At 34.1% G+C, this 19,860-nt stretch overlaps 3 protein-coding genes across 3 annotated transcripts in view; 1 reads left to right on the top strand and 2 right to left on the bottom strand.

Annotated features, from left to right (window-relative positions):
* Positions 1-167: 167 nt before the first annotated feature.
* Positions 168-6,259, bottom strand: LOC129806787 (protein-lysine N-methyltransferase EEF2KMT). The gene is made up of 3 exons (XM_055855561.1): positions 6,185-6,259; positions 1,009-1,774; positions 168-818 (listed from the first exon to the last, which is right to left on the bottom strand). Exons 1-3 carry the CDS (start codon positions 6,257-6,259, stop codon positions 712-714), a joined length of 948 nt encoding a protein of 315 aa, XP_055711536.1. The 3' UTR covers positions 168-711.
* Positions 6,260-6,384: 125 nt separating this feature from the next.
* Positions 6,385-10,996, top strand: LOC129806083 (electron transfer flavoprotein subunit alpha, mitochondrial). The gene is made up of 3 exons (XM_055854413.1): positions 6,385-6,526; positions 6,702-7,472; positions 10,705-10,996. The coding sequence occupies exons 1-3, from the start codon at positions 6,485-6,487 to the stop codon at positions 10,879-10,881; spliced, it is 990 nt and encodes a 329-aa protein (XP_055710388.1). The 5' UTR covers positions 6,385-6,484; the 3' UTR covers positions 10,882-10,996.
* A 63-nt stretch (positions 10,997-11,059) lies between these two features.
* The window catches only part of LOC129806071 (alpha-mannosidase 2), a 30,069-nt gene continuing 21,268 nt past the window's right edge, over positions 11,060-19,860 (bottom strand). Inside the window, exon 7 of the mRNA XM_055854396.1 lies at positions 11,060-15,840. Coding sequence (XP_055710371.1) covers positions 14,525-15,840 — 1,316 coding nt within the window. The 3' untranslated portion in view covers positions 11,060-14,524. The remainder of the gene's footprint in view (positions 15,841-19,860) is intronic.

Here is a 19,860-nt window from a genome sequence, read left to right as displayed (position 1 = left end):
TCGGTCCCTGAGGACTATCTCCCTGAGGAAATAAGTTACCTAAATTTGAGACTTCAGGGATGTTTTTTAAATTTATTTTTAGAACCCATGTATCTCCCACAAATGTCTTTTTTGTGAAAAAAAAAGAAAGCAGAAGGAAAACATCCAAGTACGCTTTCGCAATACAGTTCTGTCTCTTTATATGCACACTCTCTATATGCACAGCTTTTGTGTCGGTTGCATTCAAAATCAATTTGTTTACATTTTGACAAAGTAATAAAGAAAATTATTTTCTTGGTAACTAATTTTTCTTGTTTTTAATTATCTTAATTTTATTTTTTCTGTCTCATATTATAGTTAAAATAACACGGGGAATTCTAGAACAATAAAAAAATAATAATGTTTTAAAAGAAAGAAAAAAACCGTTGGGAATTTCAAAAAAAGTTGTGCATATTCAGAGAGAGAACTGTCAAAAAAAGTACCTAAACTGTGCATATAGCGAGACAGCACTGTAGAAATTAATCTGACAGAACAAAATCCAAGGTGAATTTTGAGGTTAAATTTAATGTCATCGAGAGTTAACAGCGCTCCTAGCGGAAAATTAATAATTAAAAAGAAGAAATGGATCAAGAAATTTCTGTTGCAGAAAAGATAAAATAAAAAAAAATGATGTAAGATTGTTTTATTCGGCGATAGAAATATTCAATTTTATAAAATAAAATTACATGTTTGCTAATTCTTTTTATTCACACTAAATATTACTATTTCACTTGGATCTGTCCAGTAAAAATTATTTGGTTCGTGTAAGTTCTCCGGTGAAATGCAAAGTCCGCAATTGTCTGAAGAAAAGAAAAATTTGAAAAAAACTCGGATTTTCAATAAAACAAAAAATTCAATGCATTTCTTTCAAAAGAAAAATTAGCAACCAATAGAAAACGATCATTTTCAAGATGGCGGAACGATCCTCGTCTCCTATTGGTCAGTACAATTTTCTCTTTCAAAATGCGAATATTGTGATAAGAAACTCACCTAGTTTCTCAATAAAATCCTCATAAGTTTTTTCATTTCGCACTGTGCAAGATATAATTATTCGTGGAGAGTTGTGACTATTGATAAAACGCATCAAAACTTGACAGAGTGCTGGAAAAATGTCACTATCGTAAATAACATCGGCCGCATAAATGATATCTGGACAGCAGGTTTTGCTCAATTTTTCATAATCCACTTCGGAAAACCAATCAAATTGGCAAACGTGCACAACATTGTCATTTTCTGGGGGATTTTCATTGAGATTTTCTTGCAATATACTCAACACTTTCTCATGAAAGTCCGTTAGGTATATGCGACTTGTCTTAATTATCTGAGCCAGCACAATTCCAGCCATTCCAACACCCGCTCCAAGCTCGAGAATTGTCTTCCCAGAAAATTCATTGGTATTGTGAGTGAACCATTCGCAAAGGGCAATAGAAGCTGGCCATGTTCTTAGGCCAGTTGTTCCATCGCAAATCAACCTTGGACTTTCTCTCACTGAGACAATCTTCTGGCCATTTGAGCGCACACGATAGTGCTTGTACACATGACTCTGATCAAGTGAAGCCAATTGCTGCAGTCTCAAGTATTCTGTGTAGAAATCTTCCTGCACTTCTACTGTATTCTTCTCGAGACTCTCAAGAGCCACTCGAAGAAAAGCAACTTGATAAGACCACGATATTGGCTTTGAATTAACCAATGGATGACTTATAGTCTGTTGAAGAAACATCTTCTGTGCATCCCATGAAATGTTGTGGAATACTTTCTGAAATTATTCAGACAACAAGATTTTGGCATGAGAAGATGTTTGTTCAATCAACACTTAAACACTTCAGGAAAAATCCCTTTTTTAATTAACTTAAAGAGTCCACTAAGGGCTTTTAGTTTTTACGATTTTCTCCCCACAATATAGCTGAGCTTAATAATAATACACTCTTTTAGAAAAGATAGAATACCACAACCTTTTAATTGTAGGAATAATTAAAAATTGCTAATATAGGCCCATCCATTTTTTTGGTTTGGATAACTATTTTAAAAGGGTACGCTATATTGGATGCAGTATCTATTACTCTTTTGGTTATCACAACCATTATTGATTGTTTTCACAACCAGACCTAATGGTTTAATTGCTAAATTTATGGTTTTCCTATTAGAGAACCCTTTCCTTTCATATGTTTTATTTTTTTATGTCTTATGTCCAGTGCATAACAACTTTTGTTAGAAAACATGTTTTCAAAATTTACAATGTGAGAGAACGAGATGACTAGATCTCTGTTTCATTCACTGTCATTGAAATGTCAAAACAATGTTTACAAAACAAAAGTTATTGTGCGTTGGCATTTAGTATTTTCTATGAAATTATTTATTTATGTTTATGGAGAATAATGCCCAACGCACAATAACTTTTATTAAGTAAACATGTTTTTGACATTTGAATGAGAGTGAGTGAGATCTAGATCTAGTTATCTCTTTCATTCTCATGGAAAATTTTAAAAACATATTTACAAACAAAAGTTATTGTGCGCTGGTCATAAACAAATAGGTCTACTAAACATATTCCCTACTGAAAATAGGGATTACTTGATGAATTGTGTCAGTATTTTCTTTCAAAATATTTTTTTTTCCTGAGGAAATATTCTGCTGAGATTAATAACATTACTAATTTTATTAATAAGAAATGTGTTTCTTCCTTTTCAAGAAATATATGTATGCAATAAAATGTCAAGATTTCAAATAACCGTCCCTGACATAAACATTAAAGTGATTGCTCACATACAATGTCACAGGTATTGTAATTGATCTTGAAACAGCAATTTGATAGTCCTATTGCATATTTTCTGATAAATATTCTTTGAAAGCTATAAAAAATATTTTATAAAATTACACTACAGCTTTTTAATTTCTTGATGCTTACAAAAATAAAGTCATTCTAATTATCTAATAATAAATATTATTATCAAAGAAACTCAGTTTATTTATTTAAATAAAATTTTGAAATAAAATGAAACGCGATATTTTTTTACAAATGGTAAATCCTATTAAAATTATTCATTATCAGATTCTACATTCCTTTAGCTTATTATAAGATCTATTTTTTAAATTGTCTGTCAAATTTTGCAAAAAAATCCTTTGGAAAGTTTAAATATGATATAAAATTTGAGCCTTTATAGTCTTTCAGTTTCAAAGATACATTGCCCGAAAAAAGTGTAACCCAATTTTTTGCTAAAACACCTCTTTTTGACCATAATTTTTTCACGTATAAAGTTAACGTAAATTAGGTTATAATATAATGGCTTCCGGGTTATTATGAGTCCGATTTGCATGATCGCTTCAGGTATTTTTTTTTACTTATAACCCTAATAAAACAATTTTGAACGAAAAATTGGCAAATATAAAAAGGAATAAAAACTGTATGTTTCTTCACAAAATAGCTACTGAATATGAAGTAGGCCATATAACCATTGATTAGATTACACATCTGTGCTTCATTCTGCTTTAAGATTAACGAATTGGGAAATTATCCTAAGTTTACTGCTAAAAACAAGTTGAACTTTGTCAAAAATTCACTTTCCGCAAGGTTTACACAGTTGCCTAACTTATAATATCGATCAAAACCGATAGCCTAACTCAGTTTCAAAACAGATTGCTAAGCCATGACTTAAAAGCCTGGACGGCGAGAAAGAAGTCATGCGTTTGGTAACGAACACCATACGCATCTGGCGGAATTTCGTGGTACTAAATTTTAGTACAGTCGTTGTCAGTCAAAAAGAAGAACAACCTCGTGCCAGTCAGTGAGTTGAAGTGGAGTTTTTTTTTTTAAATATTTTAATTCATCCTTTAATTTTCTTAACTTTCTTTAATTTTCTTACTATCATATTTGTAGTACGATACTAACATAATGCTAGTAAAATTATGTTTGTGTAATGAAATTTGTGTATGGGAAAATTTGTGTGAGAACTGTCAAGATTTCATTGTTTAGTATTGCAATTTTTCTAAGATTTTAGTCATTTTTCCCATTTCTAACCGTCTAATTGTCTTCTAGAATCATTCATTGGATTCTTAAAATGTGCCTTAGTCGTAAAAAAAGAGAAATAATTATGTAATCGTATGTATGTAATTTCAATATATCGTTCCGTTACATTTTTTAAAATTATGAATATTTCTCGACTTTAAAAATTATTCTTAATATTGTTCTTTTTTATTTTCAAAAATATTTCATATTTTTGTGAAATATGCAGATTTATTGATTAAAGATTTTTTCTATATCTTATTGTTTGAAAATGTTTGCCAATATTCATTCAAATCCTAGATTTTTTTTATTTAAATACAAAATTTGAAAGTGTTTCAGAAATTTTATACCAATATCACTGTATGATATCTCCCAACATCAGCTGCAAATCAAATTAACAGGCAATCGAATTTGCTCATATTAAAATTCTCATCTTCAATAAGCTAATCTAGGCTTATCTGTCCATTTTTCTCTTACACTCCAATACTGCTTTTCTGTTCTCTTATGTATATTTTTTGCTTGCGGATTTTCTAATAATTGGGCAAATGAATACCACACCAATTCATCCCCAGTACAACATAAAGCATCTTGAGACAAATAATAATGTATTTATCTCCTAAACAAAGTTATTTTAATTAAAATTGACCATATTTTGGAGAAAATAAACATAAAAATAATTTCCAAATGGAACTGTCAGAGGCTAAAACGTACAATGGATGGCACTGATTGTGGGAAATGCTCTACATTAGATGGCGTAGTCATCAAGTCTCCATGTATTATCATAACACACCATAAAATTCTCCAAAATCATTTATTGGGAATTGCTCGGATGTGTTATGAGCTTAACATGTGTTAAGTGTTATAATAACACATGTTATGTTACCATTTTTTTTAACATTTAACACATTTTTTTGGGAATTGACCCCTTAGTTTGCTTTTCAACTTTGCTTACTACGATAATCGTTGCAAATTTACTACAATTATCGATGCTCTCCTATTACACGCCAAAATCGTAGTAATTATTTTTTACTGTGTAGCATGTTTTAGATAATTTATTTCTGGTCAATCGACATTTACTTAATTCTTCAATTACGTTGGAAAATTATCTCGGCAGAGGTAGAAATACATTTTGTTGTTCTTAGCGGTAGACCATGCAAAGCTTTTTCTAGAACTGCTGCCTGGAGAGTTTGACATTGCGTCGATTTTGATAATATTTTTCTTCATTCTCTTTCCTGATTTTAATTCTTAATAGACAATTCTTTTCTTAGATAGTCACACTATGTAATTATACATAGTGCTTGAAAGAATTTTACGTAAAGAACTACAGTAGACTCTCACTCAATCGACTCTTTTTCAATCGGGCACAAAATTTTGTTGGCAATTTTCACGTTTGATTTTAAAACAAATTTGCTCAAATTCGCTGTAGTTCTTCCTATTTTATTGTGATTCTTTATAATTGAGCGCTTTTTGTCGAATTTACAAAGGCTTTGACGCCTAAATCTATTAATAAACCGGATGACATTTCGCCCCAAATGCCCAATTGAGAGAGAGTCTACTGTATATTTATCAATTTTAATTTCTTTAATTTCTCCGCTTTCTAATAATTCTTTTTTTCTTTTTCCAAAAATTGTATATTAGTTTGTAGGGAACTAATTTTACTATTTTTAACTATTTCTAGTACATCACTCGAATGGGTTAAGTCAAATTTATAATAATTTTCGGACTATAAAAAAAATAAAATAAAGTTATAATCATTGATTTTGAACAATTATGTAATACATAAGAGTATGGTACATCACAAAATTTGTCTCGAACAACGCGATATAATTAAAATGGAAGTTTATTAATGAGCTCCTTATTTTCGACAGGGTACTGTATAACGGACAATTTTTAAAAAATCAAAAAGCAACCCTGGTGGCAGCCCTCCCGAAACAAAGTCCCTTTCGGGATTCCCTTCAATATCCTTTTTTTAGTTCAATATTTCTTATTTTCCTTGGCATTTTCCGCTTTTTTCTGGTCAAATGATTTATGAACAAGCAAGTAAACAAGTTGCAATTGATAGTTTCTTGATATCTTGGCGTTTCTCGGCCTTGAGGCATGTTTTTCTTAGCAAAAGCAATTGACCCCAATTCAACCTGTTGATTTTGGACATTCACAGCTACTTACGTGGAAATCTAGGTTTTTCACAGGATAACCACAGAGGAATTTTGTCTGTAACTCCTGCAAATCACTTGAAATCATTGTTTTTATGCAATAAAAGTGGGTTTTTGTGGAGCAAAACAAACTGAGTACACGAGGTTTCCCGCACTCAACGAAAACTGAGTAGTTTGGGGAACAGTCGCTGTCGGCGCAGTTGGCGCTTCGGAGATTGTCAATTTGTTTTCGTTAAGTTGCCAGCTGAGATAAAAAGTTGCGTGAATTGGTGTGAATTTCTTTTGATTTTTACAATTTTATTTGCAAAAAACAATGCTAAGTCGCTGTTCTAGGACATTCACCGTAGCTCAACAGGTAATATTCTGCAGAATTTTGTGGAGATATCTTTCTCAGTTGTCGGTAATTTGGCAAAAAACAAAGTCATGCAAAAAGAAGAATCTCTGAGAAAAATATTACAGGAAAATTGATTTCGAGGTCAAGAGATCAGGGAATTATTATCTATCATTACATAACAAAATTGCTTTTACAGTTTCGGAGATTGCAGAGCACATTGGTAATTGCTGAGCACAATGACAAGGTTCTCACTCCAATCACGGGAAATGCCGTAACGGCTGCCCAGCAACTTGGAGGCGATGTCACGGTCCTCGTGGCTGGTTCCCAGTGTGGACCTGTTGCTGAGGCTGCTGCCAAACTCTCAGGGATCTCCCGGGTCCTCCTGGCTGACAGTGATGCCTTCAAGGGATACGTCCCTGAAGCCCTGACACCGCTCGTCTTGGCCGCTCAGAATCAGTTCAAATTCAGTCACATCGTGGCTGGAGCTTCAGCCTTCGGGAAGAGCCTTGCTCCCCGGATTGCTGCCAAGCTCGATGTCTCCCCCATTTCGGAAGTCATCGGCATTAAATCTCCCGACACATTCGTCCGGACGATTTACGCAGGAAATGCCGTCCTGACGCTCAAAGCCAAGGATCCAGTCAAAGTGCTCACGATCCGCTCCACAAATTTCCCCCTGGCCACTGAAGGGGGCAGTGCAGCTGTCGAGAAGGCTCCCGAGGGCAATTACAAGACAGACCTGACCACCTTCGTGAGCCAGGAACTCACAAAGTCCGACCGCCCAGAGTTGACCAGTGCAAAGATTATCATTTCCGGAGGACGTGGCCTGAAGTCCGGGGACAACTTCAAGCTACTCTACGACCTCGCTGATAAATTTGGGGCTGCCGTGGGGGCTTCCCGGGCGGCTGTTGATGCTGGATACGTACCGAATGATCTCCAAATTGGACAGACGGGAAAAATCGTCGCTCCGGTGAGTGAAAATTTATTATTTGCAATATTATTCTTAAAATGCAAAGTGCAAAGTGCAAACTATTCGATTCCGTGAAAATTCTTTACGTCGGAAAAATATTTTTGATTTTTTATTTATTTAATTTGACTAATTTTTATTAAAAATTTAAGATTTTACGCACAATCGGTCAGAAATTGCTTTTGACTAGATCTTTCCGGTTTTTGCGATCTTTTAGCCTTTATAAAAAAAGGGATGGCAAAGTGTCACAGATTTTACCGGTTCTGAACCGATTTGAACAGATTCATAAATCACTCAAAAGATCCAAAAAAAAATAGTTTTAAGAGTATTAAAATTGATTTTTTACACAAAAATTACTTATCGGTTCATAACCGGTTCATTACCGGTTCATAACCGATTTGAACCGATTTATAAATCACTTAAGACATTGTCCAAAATATACCCCAGAAGTAATATAATTCAATTTCGAATAAAAATTAGTTATTGGTTATGAACCGGTCCATTACCGATTCAGAACCGATTGGAATCAGTTCAGGATTGTCAAAGATTCCAAGACCTTTCCAACGAGCCCAAATATGAGACATTCGGTTGAGAAATACGCTCTCTAGAGCCTTTTTAACTTTTGACCTTGACAATAAAAGCATCGCAAAATCGAGAATTGGTAAATATTTGTACATTTTAGAACGTTTAGAACGTTTGAAGACCTTTTCAAAAAATCCAAATTTAACCAAATAGGTTGAAAAATAAACCCTATAAAGTAGTAAAAAAATTTGACTTCAAAAGTTCAAGATGGCGAATTTTTAGGTCATAGGTATCTTTAGACGAAATGTTCGCTTGGACCGCCTCCGAAACATACCCAAAAATGCAAGAAATCGTAGCAGCCGTTTTTGGAATAAACCAAAAAACATGGTTTTGGAGGGTTTGGAGGGTGGTAGGGGAAAAATTAAACGTTAAGATAATGGTCTTTGGGCCAACAATTGGGAGGTCCCCCGAAGACCGAAAGCTTCTACTTCTTACCGTTTGGCCTCTAGTTGAAGTAATTTACAGATTCATTACGGATTGTGACCAGTGCAGCCGGGTTGGAAATTTCGAAAGTTTTCCAAAAAATCTAAATTTAAGCAAAACGGTTGAAAAAGGGAGGAGGGGCCCTCCAAAGTGGTTATTAAACTTTGATCTTCGAAAATTCAATATCGAAATGGTTTTGGAACACACGTGTCCAAGGACGAAATATTCGCATTGATTAAGAAAAGAAATTGTAGGAGTAGCTTTCGAAATTGGGTGCGAACACAAGTAGAGTTTGATTATCCAAAAGTGTCTTGGCTAAAAGGTAAAATGGAATTCTATTTGCTCAAAAAGTCGTTGATTTTAGAAGAATTCAAATTCAATTTCGAATTTTTATACTGAATTTTCGAACAAAGTGGGGAAAACTTGTGAAATATTGCACTAAAAAGCTCGTAAAAGAGTTACTTAGTGATTTTGGAGTAATTAAATAATGGGACGTATTGCTTTGTGTTTTTCCTCACAAAAATGTGAAGACCAACACATTTTGACATTTGAGCACTTCGAAATTCGAACAGGATACTTAAGCCATTTTGCGAAAGTAATAAGAAATAAGACCCGTCAAATCATTGCTCTACCTGCCGATTTTACTCGGAGATTTTTTGAATTTTAACGGTATATTCTAGTACATTCAGAGAGAATCTGCAGATTCTCGGCAGAATTTCTCCCTAGAAAATCTGCATAACCTCCATTACTTCACAAAAATATTGTTGATTTATGAAGAAACTGTAGAAGTTATAAAGAAAATTGTATGCTCTGCTTAACAAGCATTACCGAGTACACATTTTAGATAAGTAAAAAAACTGCGAGCAAAAACTAATTTCTTAAAAATCGCCAATCGAATGATACAAAAACACGAAATTTTGGTCGACACTCTGTTTAAAGTTTTCACTTCACTTTTCTCTACTTGTAACACGGCGTCGCAGAATTCTTTATTTTATATAAACACCGTGATATCACTAAGAATAACTCTATAGAATTTTGCAAACTTCAGTGAAAAATTTTTCCATCTCTTCTGACACATCTTGTCTGGAAAGTCTGGAATGTAGAAAAAATCTACAGAATATCTACAGAAATTCGTTTAGAGATTCGTCAGAAAATCTGCCGAAATATTCTGACGAATTTTGTCCCAAGCCCAAATAAAATTCGTAAGAATATCTACAGAATTTATCTGCAGATATTCTGTAGAGGTGTAGATTTTCTCTACAGAAATCTTAAAGATATCTGCAGATATTATTTGACGGGGAGTGTTTCTTTTTGGCTTTTCAAATAGATCTTCGAAACTTCGAATTTTTTAAACTCTCTACTTGTGAATGGTACTACTTAGAAAGCCTTTTCTTTGACTTTCGAAAAGGATTATTCTTTCCGTACAGAAGTAGATCTTGAAAAATTTGATAAATTTTACAAAAAGTTGATTTTTTTCAAATATATGCAAAGTAAGTTTTCGCACAAGGATGGGAAAATTATGAAATATCACACTAAGAAGCTGTTAAAAGAATTACTTATTAAAAGAATCAGTCAGTGATTATGATGGAGCATTATTGCTTTGTGTTCGCAACAAAGTGAAGATCGAAACCAGAGACACTTCGAAATTCGAATAAGACGTATTTCAGCCACCTTGCGGATAAAACGAGAAGGACAAGTAGTAAAAATATCTTTTATTTGCCTTCTGAAAACGATTATTCGCATGGTTTTTTTTCTCATGGGGAAGCTCCGGGTTTGAGTGATCATAAAAACAAGCCACGCCTCTTAACATTGACAAAATAATTTTTTTTTTCGTTTTCTTTAAGATCGCTGCTTCGTTCTGTAAATCGGTGCCGACTTATTTCATGTTTTGCACTTTGTATATTTTATTTCAAATGCAATCCTTTCCTCTACATCCTTCATAGAACTATTCCAATGAAAAATAAATACTGTTCTCAAGTGTTTCTGTATTATCGACTTTTCTTTGTATTGGTTTCCCAACACAAAGAAAAGTCGATAATGCAGGAGCACTTGAGGACAGAATCATTATTCATTTGCCCTTCATTAGAGCGTTTTGCAAATTTTCCACTGCTTTTTTTTTAAATCCAAATGCACAAATCATATCACTTCACTGCAGCAGAAGCTAACTTACCGCTTATCAGTTAGTGCTAAATTTAGTGCAGATAAGAGTAACACGTTCTCAATTGATCAGGAACTCTATATTGCTGTTGGAATATCAGGAGCTATTCAGCATCTTGCTGGTATGAAAGATAGCAAAACAATTGTGGCGATCAACAAAGATCCCGAAGCACCAATTTTCCAAGTAGCCGATTATGGCCTTGTGGCTGACCTCTTCAAGGCCGTTCCCGAAATGACAGGAAAGTTGTAATAAAAAATAAATAAATAAAAATGAGAGAGGGACTAAAAACCATTTTGTTAAAAAAAGAATTAGTAATTTTTGAAAATAATAAAATTGGAAACGAATTGCATTTATCGGAAAAAAGTGTTTTTTTTTTTTTGAAAATTAGTTTACGGTTTTAGGGCAACGGCTGCATGTGGAAAGTAAATTCAGGTAATAAAAGTAGGTATTTATTTCTTAAAAATGCAAAAATTATTTACAAATAGACAATAATCTTTAGTATTTTTTGGAAATATTCTAATTAAAAAAAAAATATTTGGAATTCACTCAGAATGAAAGTTCAAAATCGAAAGTGCAGGACTAAATAAGGATTTTTTTTTTATTTTTGTTTTTTTTTTAAATAATAAACTAAATAGCTGCCACGTAAAATTTAATAAACAAGCCTTTGTTTCTAGCTGCATAATTTGACCTTAGTTTGACCTTTTAATAAAAATATTGGACGTGCTCTTCAAAAAAATCACTAACTCTACAACTCAAATTTTAGGTTAATTAAAGCCAAAAGAACTCAGTTAAACGTGACCTTATACTTAATTTCTTTTCTCTCTAAAAGTCTATTACTAAACGTGATAAAATTATAATACTCTTTAAATATTTTAACTACATTTGTCATGTTTGTTTTTTTCCCCTCTACATTTTCTACATTTTGTTCTCTATTTTCTTTTTTTAATATTTAATAGTTTTATAAACACTATACCTGCACATTCATTCTTTAAAAAAAATTAAATCTATGTGTAATACTTTGAATTTGTTGAATATCTTCAGGATCAGTGTATTTTGCTCGCAAGATCTATTGATATCTCTTGTCAATTTATTTATTTTTTAATTAATCTCATCTGAATTTCGGAACTATTTTTTTTAAATTTTCTAATTACAACATCCCAGTAATGTGCCTAACTTCACCTTCTTCCTAAATACATTCATTTGTTTATATTTTTTATATATAATTTTTTACATATCTGAACAATTTAAAATAAATGTTATCATTTTCCACTTCTTTCAAAATCACTCAAAAATCACCTTTAAAAATTTATCAAAACAAAGAAAAACCATCAGCCTCATTTTGTGAATAAATTTTCGAATATTGACTAAAGGTTAAGTCAAAAAGGTTATGTTGCTAGAAATAACATAACCTAGAAAAATTTATTTGAAGTTAGCAAAAAGAAAAACTTCTCCTTCTGGAAGATTTCCTTTCTAGTTTTAGAATTTTGTTAATAAATTAAAAAATAACCTAAAATATTAAATGTTTGGTTATGTTTTCAATTACAAATTCCTTTTTATCATAACCTCAAATTAGCGTGTTTTACTTTAAGAAAATTTACTTCCACAGGAGAAATTTTGAAGTCTCACTACTGAAAGGCTGCCAATAATTTTTAAAGAGGTTAAGTCATACTGAATAATTGTTGTTCACTTTATTATTTGCCCAAAATAGGTTATGTTTAATGTAACCTAAAAAAATTCAAGTCTATATTAAATGTGGTAGAATCTTCTAATATGGCGACAGTAATTTTGATAACTAATTTATTCACAGTAAAAAAGATAAAACTATTCAAGAACTCTTTAAAAACTGGATCAAATTCTAACCTTAAGAACAGACGTTGGCTGTTTAAAACATTTCTGGCGTATTCTATTCAAAAAATAAGAGAAAGATTGCGGATCTTCCAACCATTTAGACCAAATCTCTTATTTAGTGAAGAGGTTATTGCAGATTTTGATGTTATGTTGCACCTAACCTCAAAAGAGTCATTTATCAAAAAACTCCGTAGTTGATGAGATTGTTCTACACAAAATATTCCCTCAGAGTTCTAAGATTTATTTTAGCATAACCTCATTTTTTTCGAAATTAATCTGTTTGCCTACGATTTAAATCGAGAGACGGCTTAACGTAATTATAATCAAAACAATGATTTGACTAAATTACCATCGGTTTCCCAATAACTAAGCCGTTTTTCGGCTCAAACCTTACAGACGGATTAATCAGAAACTGATGGAAATGTCATCTGATCATTATTTTGATCACAATAACGTTAAGCCGTCTCTCGGCTTAAGTCGTAAGTGTGTCTAGGGCAGACTTGAACATGAACCGTTTTAAACTGAACAAATATTATATTAAAATTGTCCGTCGATGGTTAAAGCGCCACCTGAACAAACTTATTTTGACGTTTATTCGGTTTCCAACGGTTCTTGCTCACCCTTGGTCAGAGAAAATTAATTTCAGGGCGTTTGAAATTACTCAAATCTCAGTTTGTATCCCTTGAGAGATAAAAAAGTATGATTTTGTGTATTTCTGTTGACTTTAGCATATTTTTTGCATTGTCAAAATTGTTATATAACCCGAATTCTAACCTCAAAAACTCCCAACTATTTTGTCTAAATGCAAATTTCATCCAAAAGGTTATTCGTGAATTTTGTAAAAGGATTGTCAAGCAAATTCAAATCCACAAAAAAGGCAAGGCAAATAACCTACTAACCGAGAGCTGAACTCATAAAATGCATTCAGACTTTTTTAGGTTAGCTTCTGCATAATCTAACGTTGCAAAATAATCTGTTTCGAAGGTAAATAAAGAAAACAAGACCGTGAAAAAGTTTAATTTGCAGAACGAAGCTTAACCTAAATTATTCGAAAACATATTAGGTAAGTTTCGATATAAATGGCGTCTTTTTGGTTATGTTTTTTAGGTTAGACTTTGATGCATTTAAGAAAGAAAAACAATGCAGTGTTTCAAAGTAACAGAAAAATTGTAAAATCTTATTTTGGCTAGCAATCTGTGACTTTAGTTTCAATATTTTTGAGGTTAGGATCATCACATAACCTCAAACTGTAACTAGGTCTTTCTGGTTAGAGTTTAATGCATTTGTAAATTGTAGATTGTTGGGCTTTCCGACTGGCATTGGACAACTAAGCTTAAAAGAGCCTTTTGTGCCCCCCATTTTCCATAATTCCGTCTTCCGTCTGATCCATTTTATTACAATTTATTTTCCTTGGTAAATGATAAGATGTTCTTTACATTAACAATGCTTAAGTCATCCAAATCAATCACCCTCCTTCCTAATATCTTCTGCCTCGAAAGTGCCAGAGTCGGACAATCGCCAGAGTCGCAGGGTAGAATCATCACATAACCTCAATCTGCGGCTAGGTCTTTCAGGCTAGAGTTTAATGAATTTGAAATACAAATTACGTTTTCAATCAACAGATAAATATGAAATCGAGTCTTGAATCCCAGTGAATAGCTTTTACTTGAATATTTTTGAGGTTACTATTATGACATAACCTCAAATTTCAATTATGATTTTAGGTTATTGTATTTCAGGATTGTGAAATTGTGTATTTGACCAACAATAAACCATTATCATTCTAATTTTTTAAGGTTAAGACCCCTACATAACCTCAAACTTTGAAATAATCATGTCATGGGGTATTAGTTTGAGATCTCAAAAAAAAAACGTAAGGAAATTGAGCTTTTAAAACAAAACAACAGTGAACAAGTAAAACCTAATTTAAAAAAAAATAAAATTTCCTATCGTGATTCCCCATTAAAAATAAAACATTGACACATAACCCCAAATTCTCTGCTAAAAAAATTGCTATTTTTAAATAAAATAAAAATTGTCCTAATTAGAATCTTAAAACAAAAGTCCTAACTTCCATTGGTTCAATAGACATATCACTTATCTTTTCCACCTTCACCTTCTCATGCAGTCCAGTGAGACTGGATTGGGTGATGTTCTGGATGAGTACTTCCTGGAAGAGTTGCTTCTCCAGGCCGCGAAATTTGGTGCAATTGTTGTCAATTTTGGACAGATGGCAATCATATCCTTGCCGTTGGATAACCAACAGGGCATTTTTCGATGGGAAAAGCGGAAGATTCACTTCCGTTTGAGTTCTCAGGGTGAGAAGGTGGAAATCACATGGGAAAGAGTGTCGCAGGAGTGTGACTGCTCGGTTTATTTTTACCGGAACGTCATCATCTCGCTCCACAAAGTAGATATTGGCCGGATAGTTCAAGCCATTGCTCAAGTGATTCCCGAAGAGACTTAGGACGGAGTACGCTTGCTCCTGATGGTCTTTCTTGTCTTTCGCAGGTTCAGGATCACTCGATGTGGCTTGAATGCTGGATTTTGTCTCCAGCAGCAGCCAGAATCGATGACGCGTCAACCTACTGTCCACAACTCCCTCTCCCATTCCACGGTAGTCATCGTAGAGGGTTCGTCGATCCAGCATCACTTCCAACTGCCCAGGTTCGAGACTAGCACTTCCCTGGGCATGATTGGTCAACAAGGTAAGTCTAAGTCTGTCATCTTGGATAAAAGCTGCCGTTGTGATGGGAAAGTAATTTCCCTCAATGCCAATTTGGCTGACTTTTACGCGTTTCTGGAACTGAAAACCATTTAAGTCTGAATAGAATTCGGGAATGTCCCCATTCTCGATGTCTGTGACCAATCTCATAAATAACTCAGTCTCTCGATTCTTCGGCGGTGGCTCAAAGTCCACGTCATTCTCGATGTAAACCGCCTGATCCAGGTCAGTTTTTGTATTGTAAATCCTCACGGTGTGAGCCAGGAACGGTCCATAGATCACAGTTACATCGCTGGCAATAGGCCCCGATGTTATAAGGATCTTAATGTCTGTGTATTGATCGAGAACGTCCTTCTCAGCATTAGCATGGTCAGGATCGGTCTTGAAGAGGTAGGCTCCGGAATGAAATTGAGCACTGCGATAGGCACCAAAATTAATGGCACACTGAATGGGTTTTCCCATGTTCTTCATTGTGACAGTCTTGAGGAAGCCACTGTGTTCGTCAAACAGGAGACGCATCTTCTGATTCTCCAGTTGAACGTCTCCTGGTAGCTTATTCCTCACATCAAAGTCTTTGTGATTGTCGTTGTGACATTCATTGCAGTAGATTGTAGCCATTCGATTGCGAGAATCTCCTGGAAAAGAAGCATTATTAGTTTCCCGACGATGACTTCACGAGGTAAGGCAGTAAGAAATATTGTAGTAAAAGAATTTAGTGGTAGGTTTTCAGAAACTGATCGTGGAAAAAGGAAGGAGCTTGAACGTCGAGGATGTCATAACGTGAGGTAAGTTTTTACGCTTTTTACTGTACTTAGATTGAGAGGGAAGATTGCTGGTCAAACGAGATGTCTAACCTTAACCAAGCTATTTTGGCAAATGAACGCCTAGCTTGGCTTGTTGGGGCCATGCTGGGTAAGTAGAAGCCTTGAATAGCTTGCAAGGAGCCATGATTTGAAGTAGAAGCCTAGCATGCTCATGGTGTCCAGTGCTTGGACATGTCGTGGTGGGGCATGGCTTTTACTGGATTGAGTTTGAGAGCAAAGATTGCTGGTCAGACGAGATGTCTAACCTGAAGCAATATCGTATGCTAGACTCAGTCCGTTTTGGCAAAAGGAAGCTTAGAATGGCTTGTAGGATCCATGATTTGCAAATAGAAACCTAGCCTGTTTATGGTGCTAGTTGCATGGCAGGTCAGGACGTGAGAAGAGTAGCTTTTGCTGGATTGAGTTTGAGAGCAAAGGTTGCTGGTCAGACGAGATGTCTAACCTGAAGCAAGAACGTAAGCTACACTCAGTCCGTTTTGGCAAAAGGAAGCCTAGAATGGCTTGTAGAAGACATGATTTGCAAATAGAAGCCTAGGCTGTTGATCATGCTAGTTGCATGGCAGGTCAGGCTGAGAAGGTTAGCTTTTGCTGGATTGAGTTTGAGAGCAAAGTTTGCTGGTCAGACGGATGTCTAACCTGAAGCAAGACCGTATGCTAGACTCAGTCCGTTTTAGCAAAAGGAAGCCTAGAATGGATTGTAGGAGACATGATTTGCAAATAGAAACCTAGCCTGTTTATGGTGCTAGTCCATGGCAGGTCAGGAAGAGAAGATTAGCTTTTCCTAGACTGAGTTTGAGAACAAAGATTGCTGGTCAGACGAGATGTCTAACCTGAAGCAAGACCGTATGCTTGACTCGGGTTGTTTAGCAAATGGAAGTCTAGCGTGCCTTGTACGAGTCATGGCTAATCTGAGATAAGGTCGTGGATTACACCCAGGCCGTTTTGGCAAGTGCAGTCCTAGCATAGTTTGTAGCAGCTATGCTAGACTAGTAGAAGCTTGTCGACCCTTAGTGGTATGCCGATAGCAAAAGCGTAACAACAGGGAGGGGCAGGGGTACATTGCCCCCCCCCCTAACCTGCCTCTGCCCCCTGAGAAGATCAATCTCTGTTTCAAAATTTGCTAAAATTGTCCATTGTTACTCTCCAAAATCAAAACTCGGTAAAATATTGCCACATTTTTGAGACAAATTAAGAAAAACGTACTAGTTATTTGGTATTCATGTATTGATATTCAAAAATATACTATTTTTAAGTTTCAAAGCAATATATCAATAAAAATTATAAGTTTATGAATTCGAGAGCACCTTTATAAAATATATCCAAAACAGAACTTTTCAAATTTGCCTGTTTGGTTAAAGACTTCTTTTAAATGTAAAGGCCTCTACACATTATTGGGAGCAATTTTCGTCAAAAATCGAATTTTTGACAGAATTTTTACGTTTCTATCTACAGCACTGCAGACACTTTCCTTCAAAAACGCATTTTCAATTTCAATTTCATTTCTTCAAAAGTGTTTAGAGTTCATAAGGAGCAATTTTCGTCAAAAGCTGTTCTCTTAACAGATTTTTTGTACATTTCTTCCTGGAGGAAATACCGTCAATTTCTTAAAATAAAACAATTTTTGACATAAATTACTGTCAGTGTAGATACCTTAAGAAACAGTTTCTTGGCTGATCGATTTTCTTTCAAAACCATTCAAAGAAATATTTATTAAACGGTTCACGACAAAATTTTTGAATGAAAATTGATTTTTTTAAATTAATTAAAAGTTAAACAAATGGTAATTTTTATTTAATATTTTAGTTCATATCTAGTAAAACATTTGATAATATTTAATTTTTAAAGTATTTTTCTTCATCATCGCAACAGTCAAATATCATAATTTCTGCATCTATTTACTCTTTAAAAAATTTGATATATATTTTTTAAATGTAAATCAAAACTCTATACAAGATTCTTCGATAGATTTTAACTTTGAGTAGTACAATAAAAAATCAAGAAAAACACATTTTTGCAATTTGAAACCCAGATCAAACCTTAAATATTTATGAAGACTCTTGGTTTCGTTGTTTTTTTTATTAAAAACTATTTTTGAAAACTTATGTCTAGTAAATTTGTATGCAATTGATCAAACATCAAAAATTTTAAAGCACGTGATTTCAAGATTTATTTCTAGTTTTTCTTGGTCTATGAAACAAACTTATGAAAATCGAAAATTATTTTTATTTTTCTTCATATAAGAATTATCAGATACACATTTCACGTTAATTAGGGAGTGCTGCGAGAAAACGCTCTAGTGAAGTACTTTAGACAGCCATTTTGTAATTTTTTTTTTTTCGAAAAAAATAAAGACTTGATCGTGAACTCGTATGAAAAATCGCGTAAAACCAGTAAAAACTGTTAATTTTTGCTCTCCTAATTTAGACTCCTCCCTAATGCATTGTGGATTAAGGGGGGAGTATCAATTAGAAGGCCAAAAGTTAGCTGTTTTTCGGATTTTTTCTTTGGAGGAGAAGGAAAATCTGTAGTTAGTAATTTTTATCTGAGAAAAAAAATCAATTTCCATTAGTGTATTTCATAGCTAAACTAAGAAAACCCGAAGAAAATCGTTAAATCGGAACTTTTTTTTCAAGGTTTTTGAAAAAAGATACGTTTTTGGGACAAAATTTTGCCTTTCACATGCTCTAAAAAAATGAAGAATAAGTTTTCATCAATTCTTTTAGTTCAACTAAAAGAGAATTTAATGCTGAAGAGAATAAGCCTTTATTCATTTCATTTGGTCTATAAGTTTTTCCTAATCTTTCCCGCAATTTCGATAAAAATTTAAAAATGAGAAGTGGAGAAAATATGCCTCAAATTTTTGAATGTTTGCTCGAGCGCATGCTATTCTGATCGGTGCTCATTTGCTTTCGGCTCTGTTACTTCGAATGTACTTCGAATAAGCTTCTGAAATATTTATGGTATATTCTAAAATAGTTTATCTATCGATTTAAACAATAAAAAAATATAGACCACTTTTGATCTTCTAATTTACACTCCCCCTTATGGCCTCTACACACTAGAGAAATTTATGTCCATATTGGAGCAAATTCCCTACGCTTGTGTAGGAAAAACTCTTCAATATGGACATAAATATCTCTAGTGTGTAGAGTAAAGGCAATTAAGGATGAGTATATTTTCAATAATTTGAAAAGTAAAAAGAAAAATTTGCCCCCCCCCCCCCCCGTGAGCTAATTGCCTTCCTAGGCCCCTGGCCGATAGTAACATAGTAAAGTGATGTATACCTAAGATAGTAACGTAAGGTCTACTTCCACTAGGAGGAATAGACTGCAACAAAAGACTGTCGCGTATCTAGACAGTTCATGGGGAAATTCGATAAGGACGCCATTAGAAGTAGTCTCTGGAAAGATTAGCAGATGGCTAACCTCTTAACCGATAACTGCGTGAACCAACATCCGGTCTATCAGGTTTATCCCTTTGTAACTGCCCCTGCTTGTGTATCATTATACAAGTGCTGTAGAGTGCGGTCGTGTTATCTGTGAAGACTTATCAAGAACCAATAGATCCTAAAGAATAACTGATTCCTGAGGAATGATAGGTTAATCTTAAAAGGACGCAAGGGTGTAGCGGTCTAACGAAGTACCGTCCCCATATCAATCTAAACTAATCTGATCTGAATGGTAGTTTCCCCACAGTGGATTTTAGAATAGTAACTTTGTAGAAGCAAGATGTAACTTAAAAGTCGTGTGATCTATCGTCTATCCCCTTTGCGAGAGCATGAAAGGAGAAAGAATGGGAGGATATAATATTGTGAGTCTTAGTTGAATCATG

The sequence above is a fragment of the Phlebotomus papatasi genome, chromosome 3, assembly GCF_024763615.1.
Source record: "Phlebotomus papatasi isolate M1 chromosome 3, Ppap_2.1, whole genome shotgun sequence".
Taxonomy (NCBI): domain Eukaryota; kingdom Metazoa; phylum Arthropoda; class Insecta; order Diptera; family Psychodidae; genus Phlebotomus; species Phlebotomus papatasi.
The sequence above is the reverse complement of the archived record's forward strand: the minus strand, read 5'-3'. Positions and strand labels throughout refer to the sequence as shown.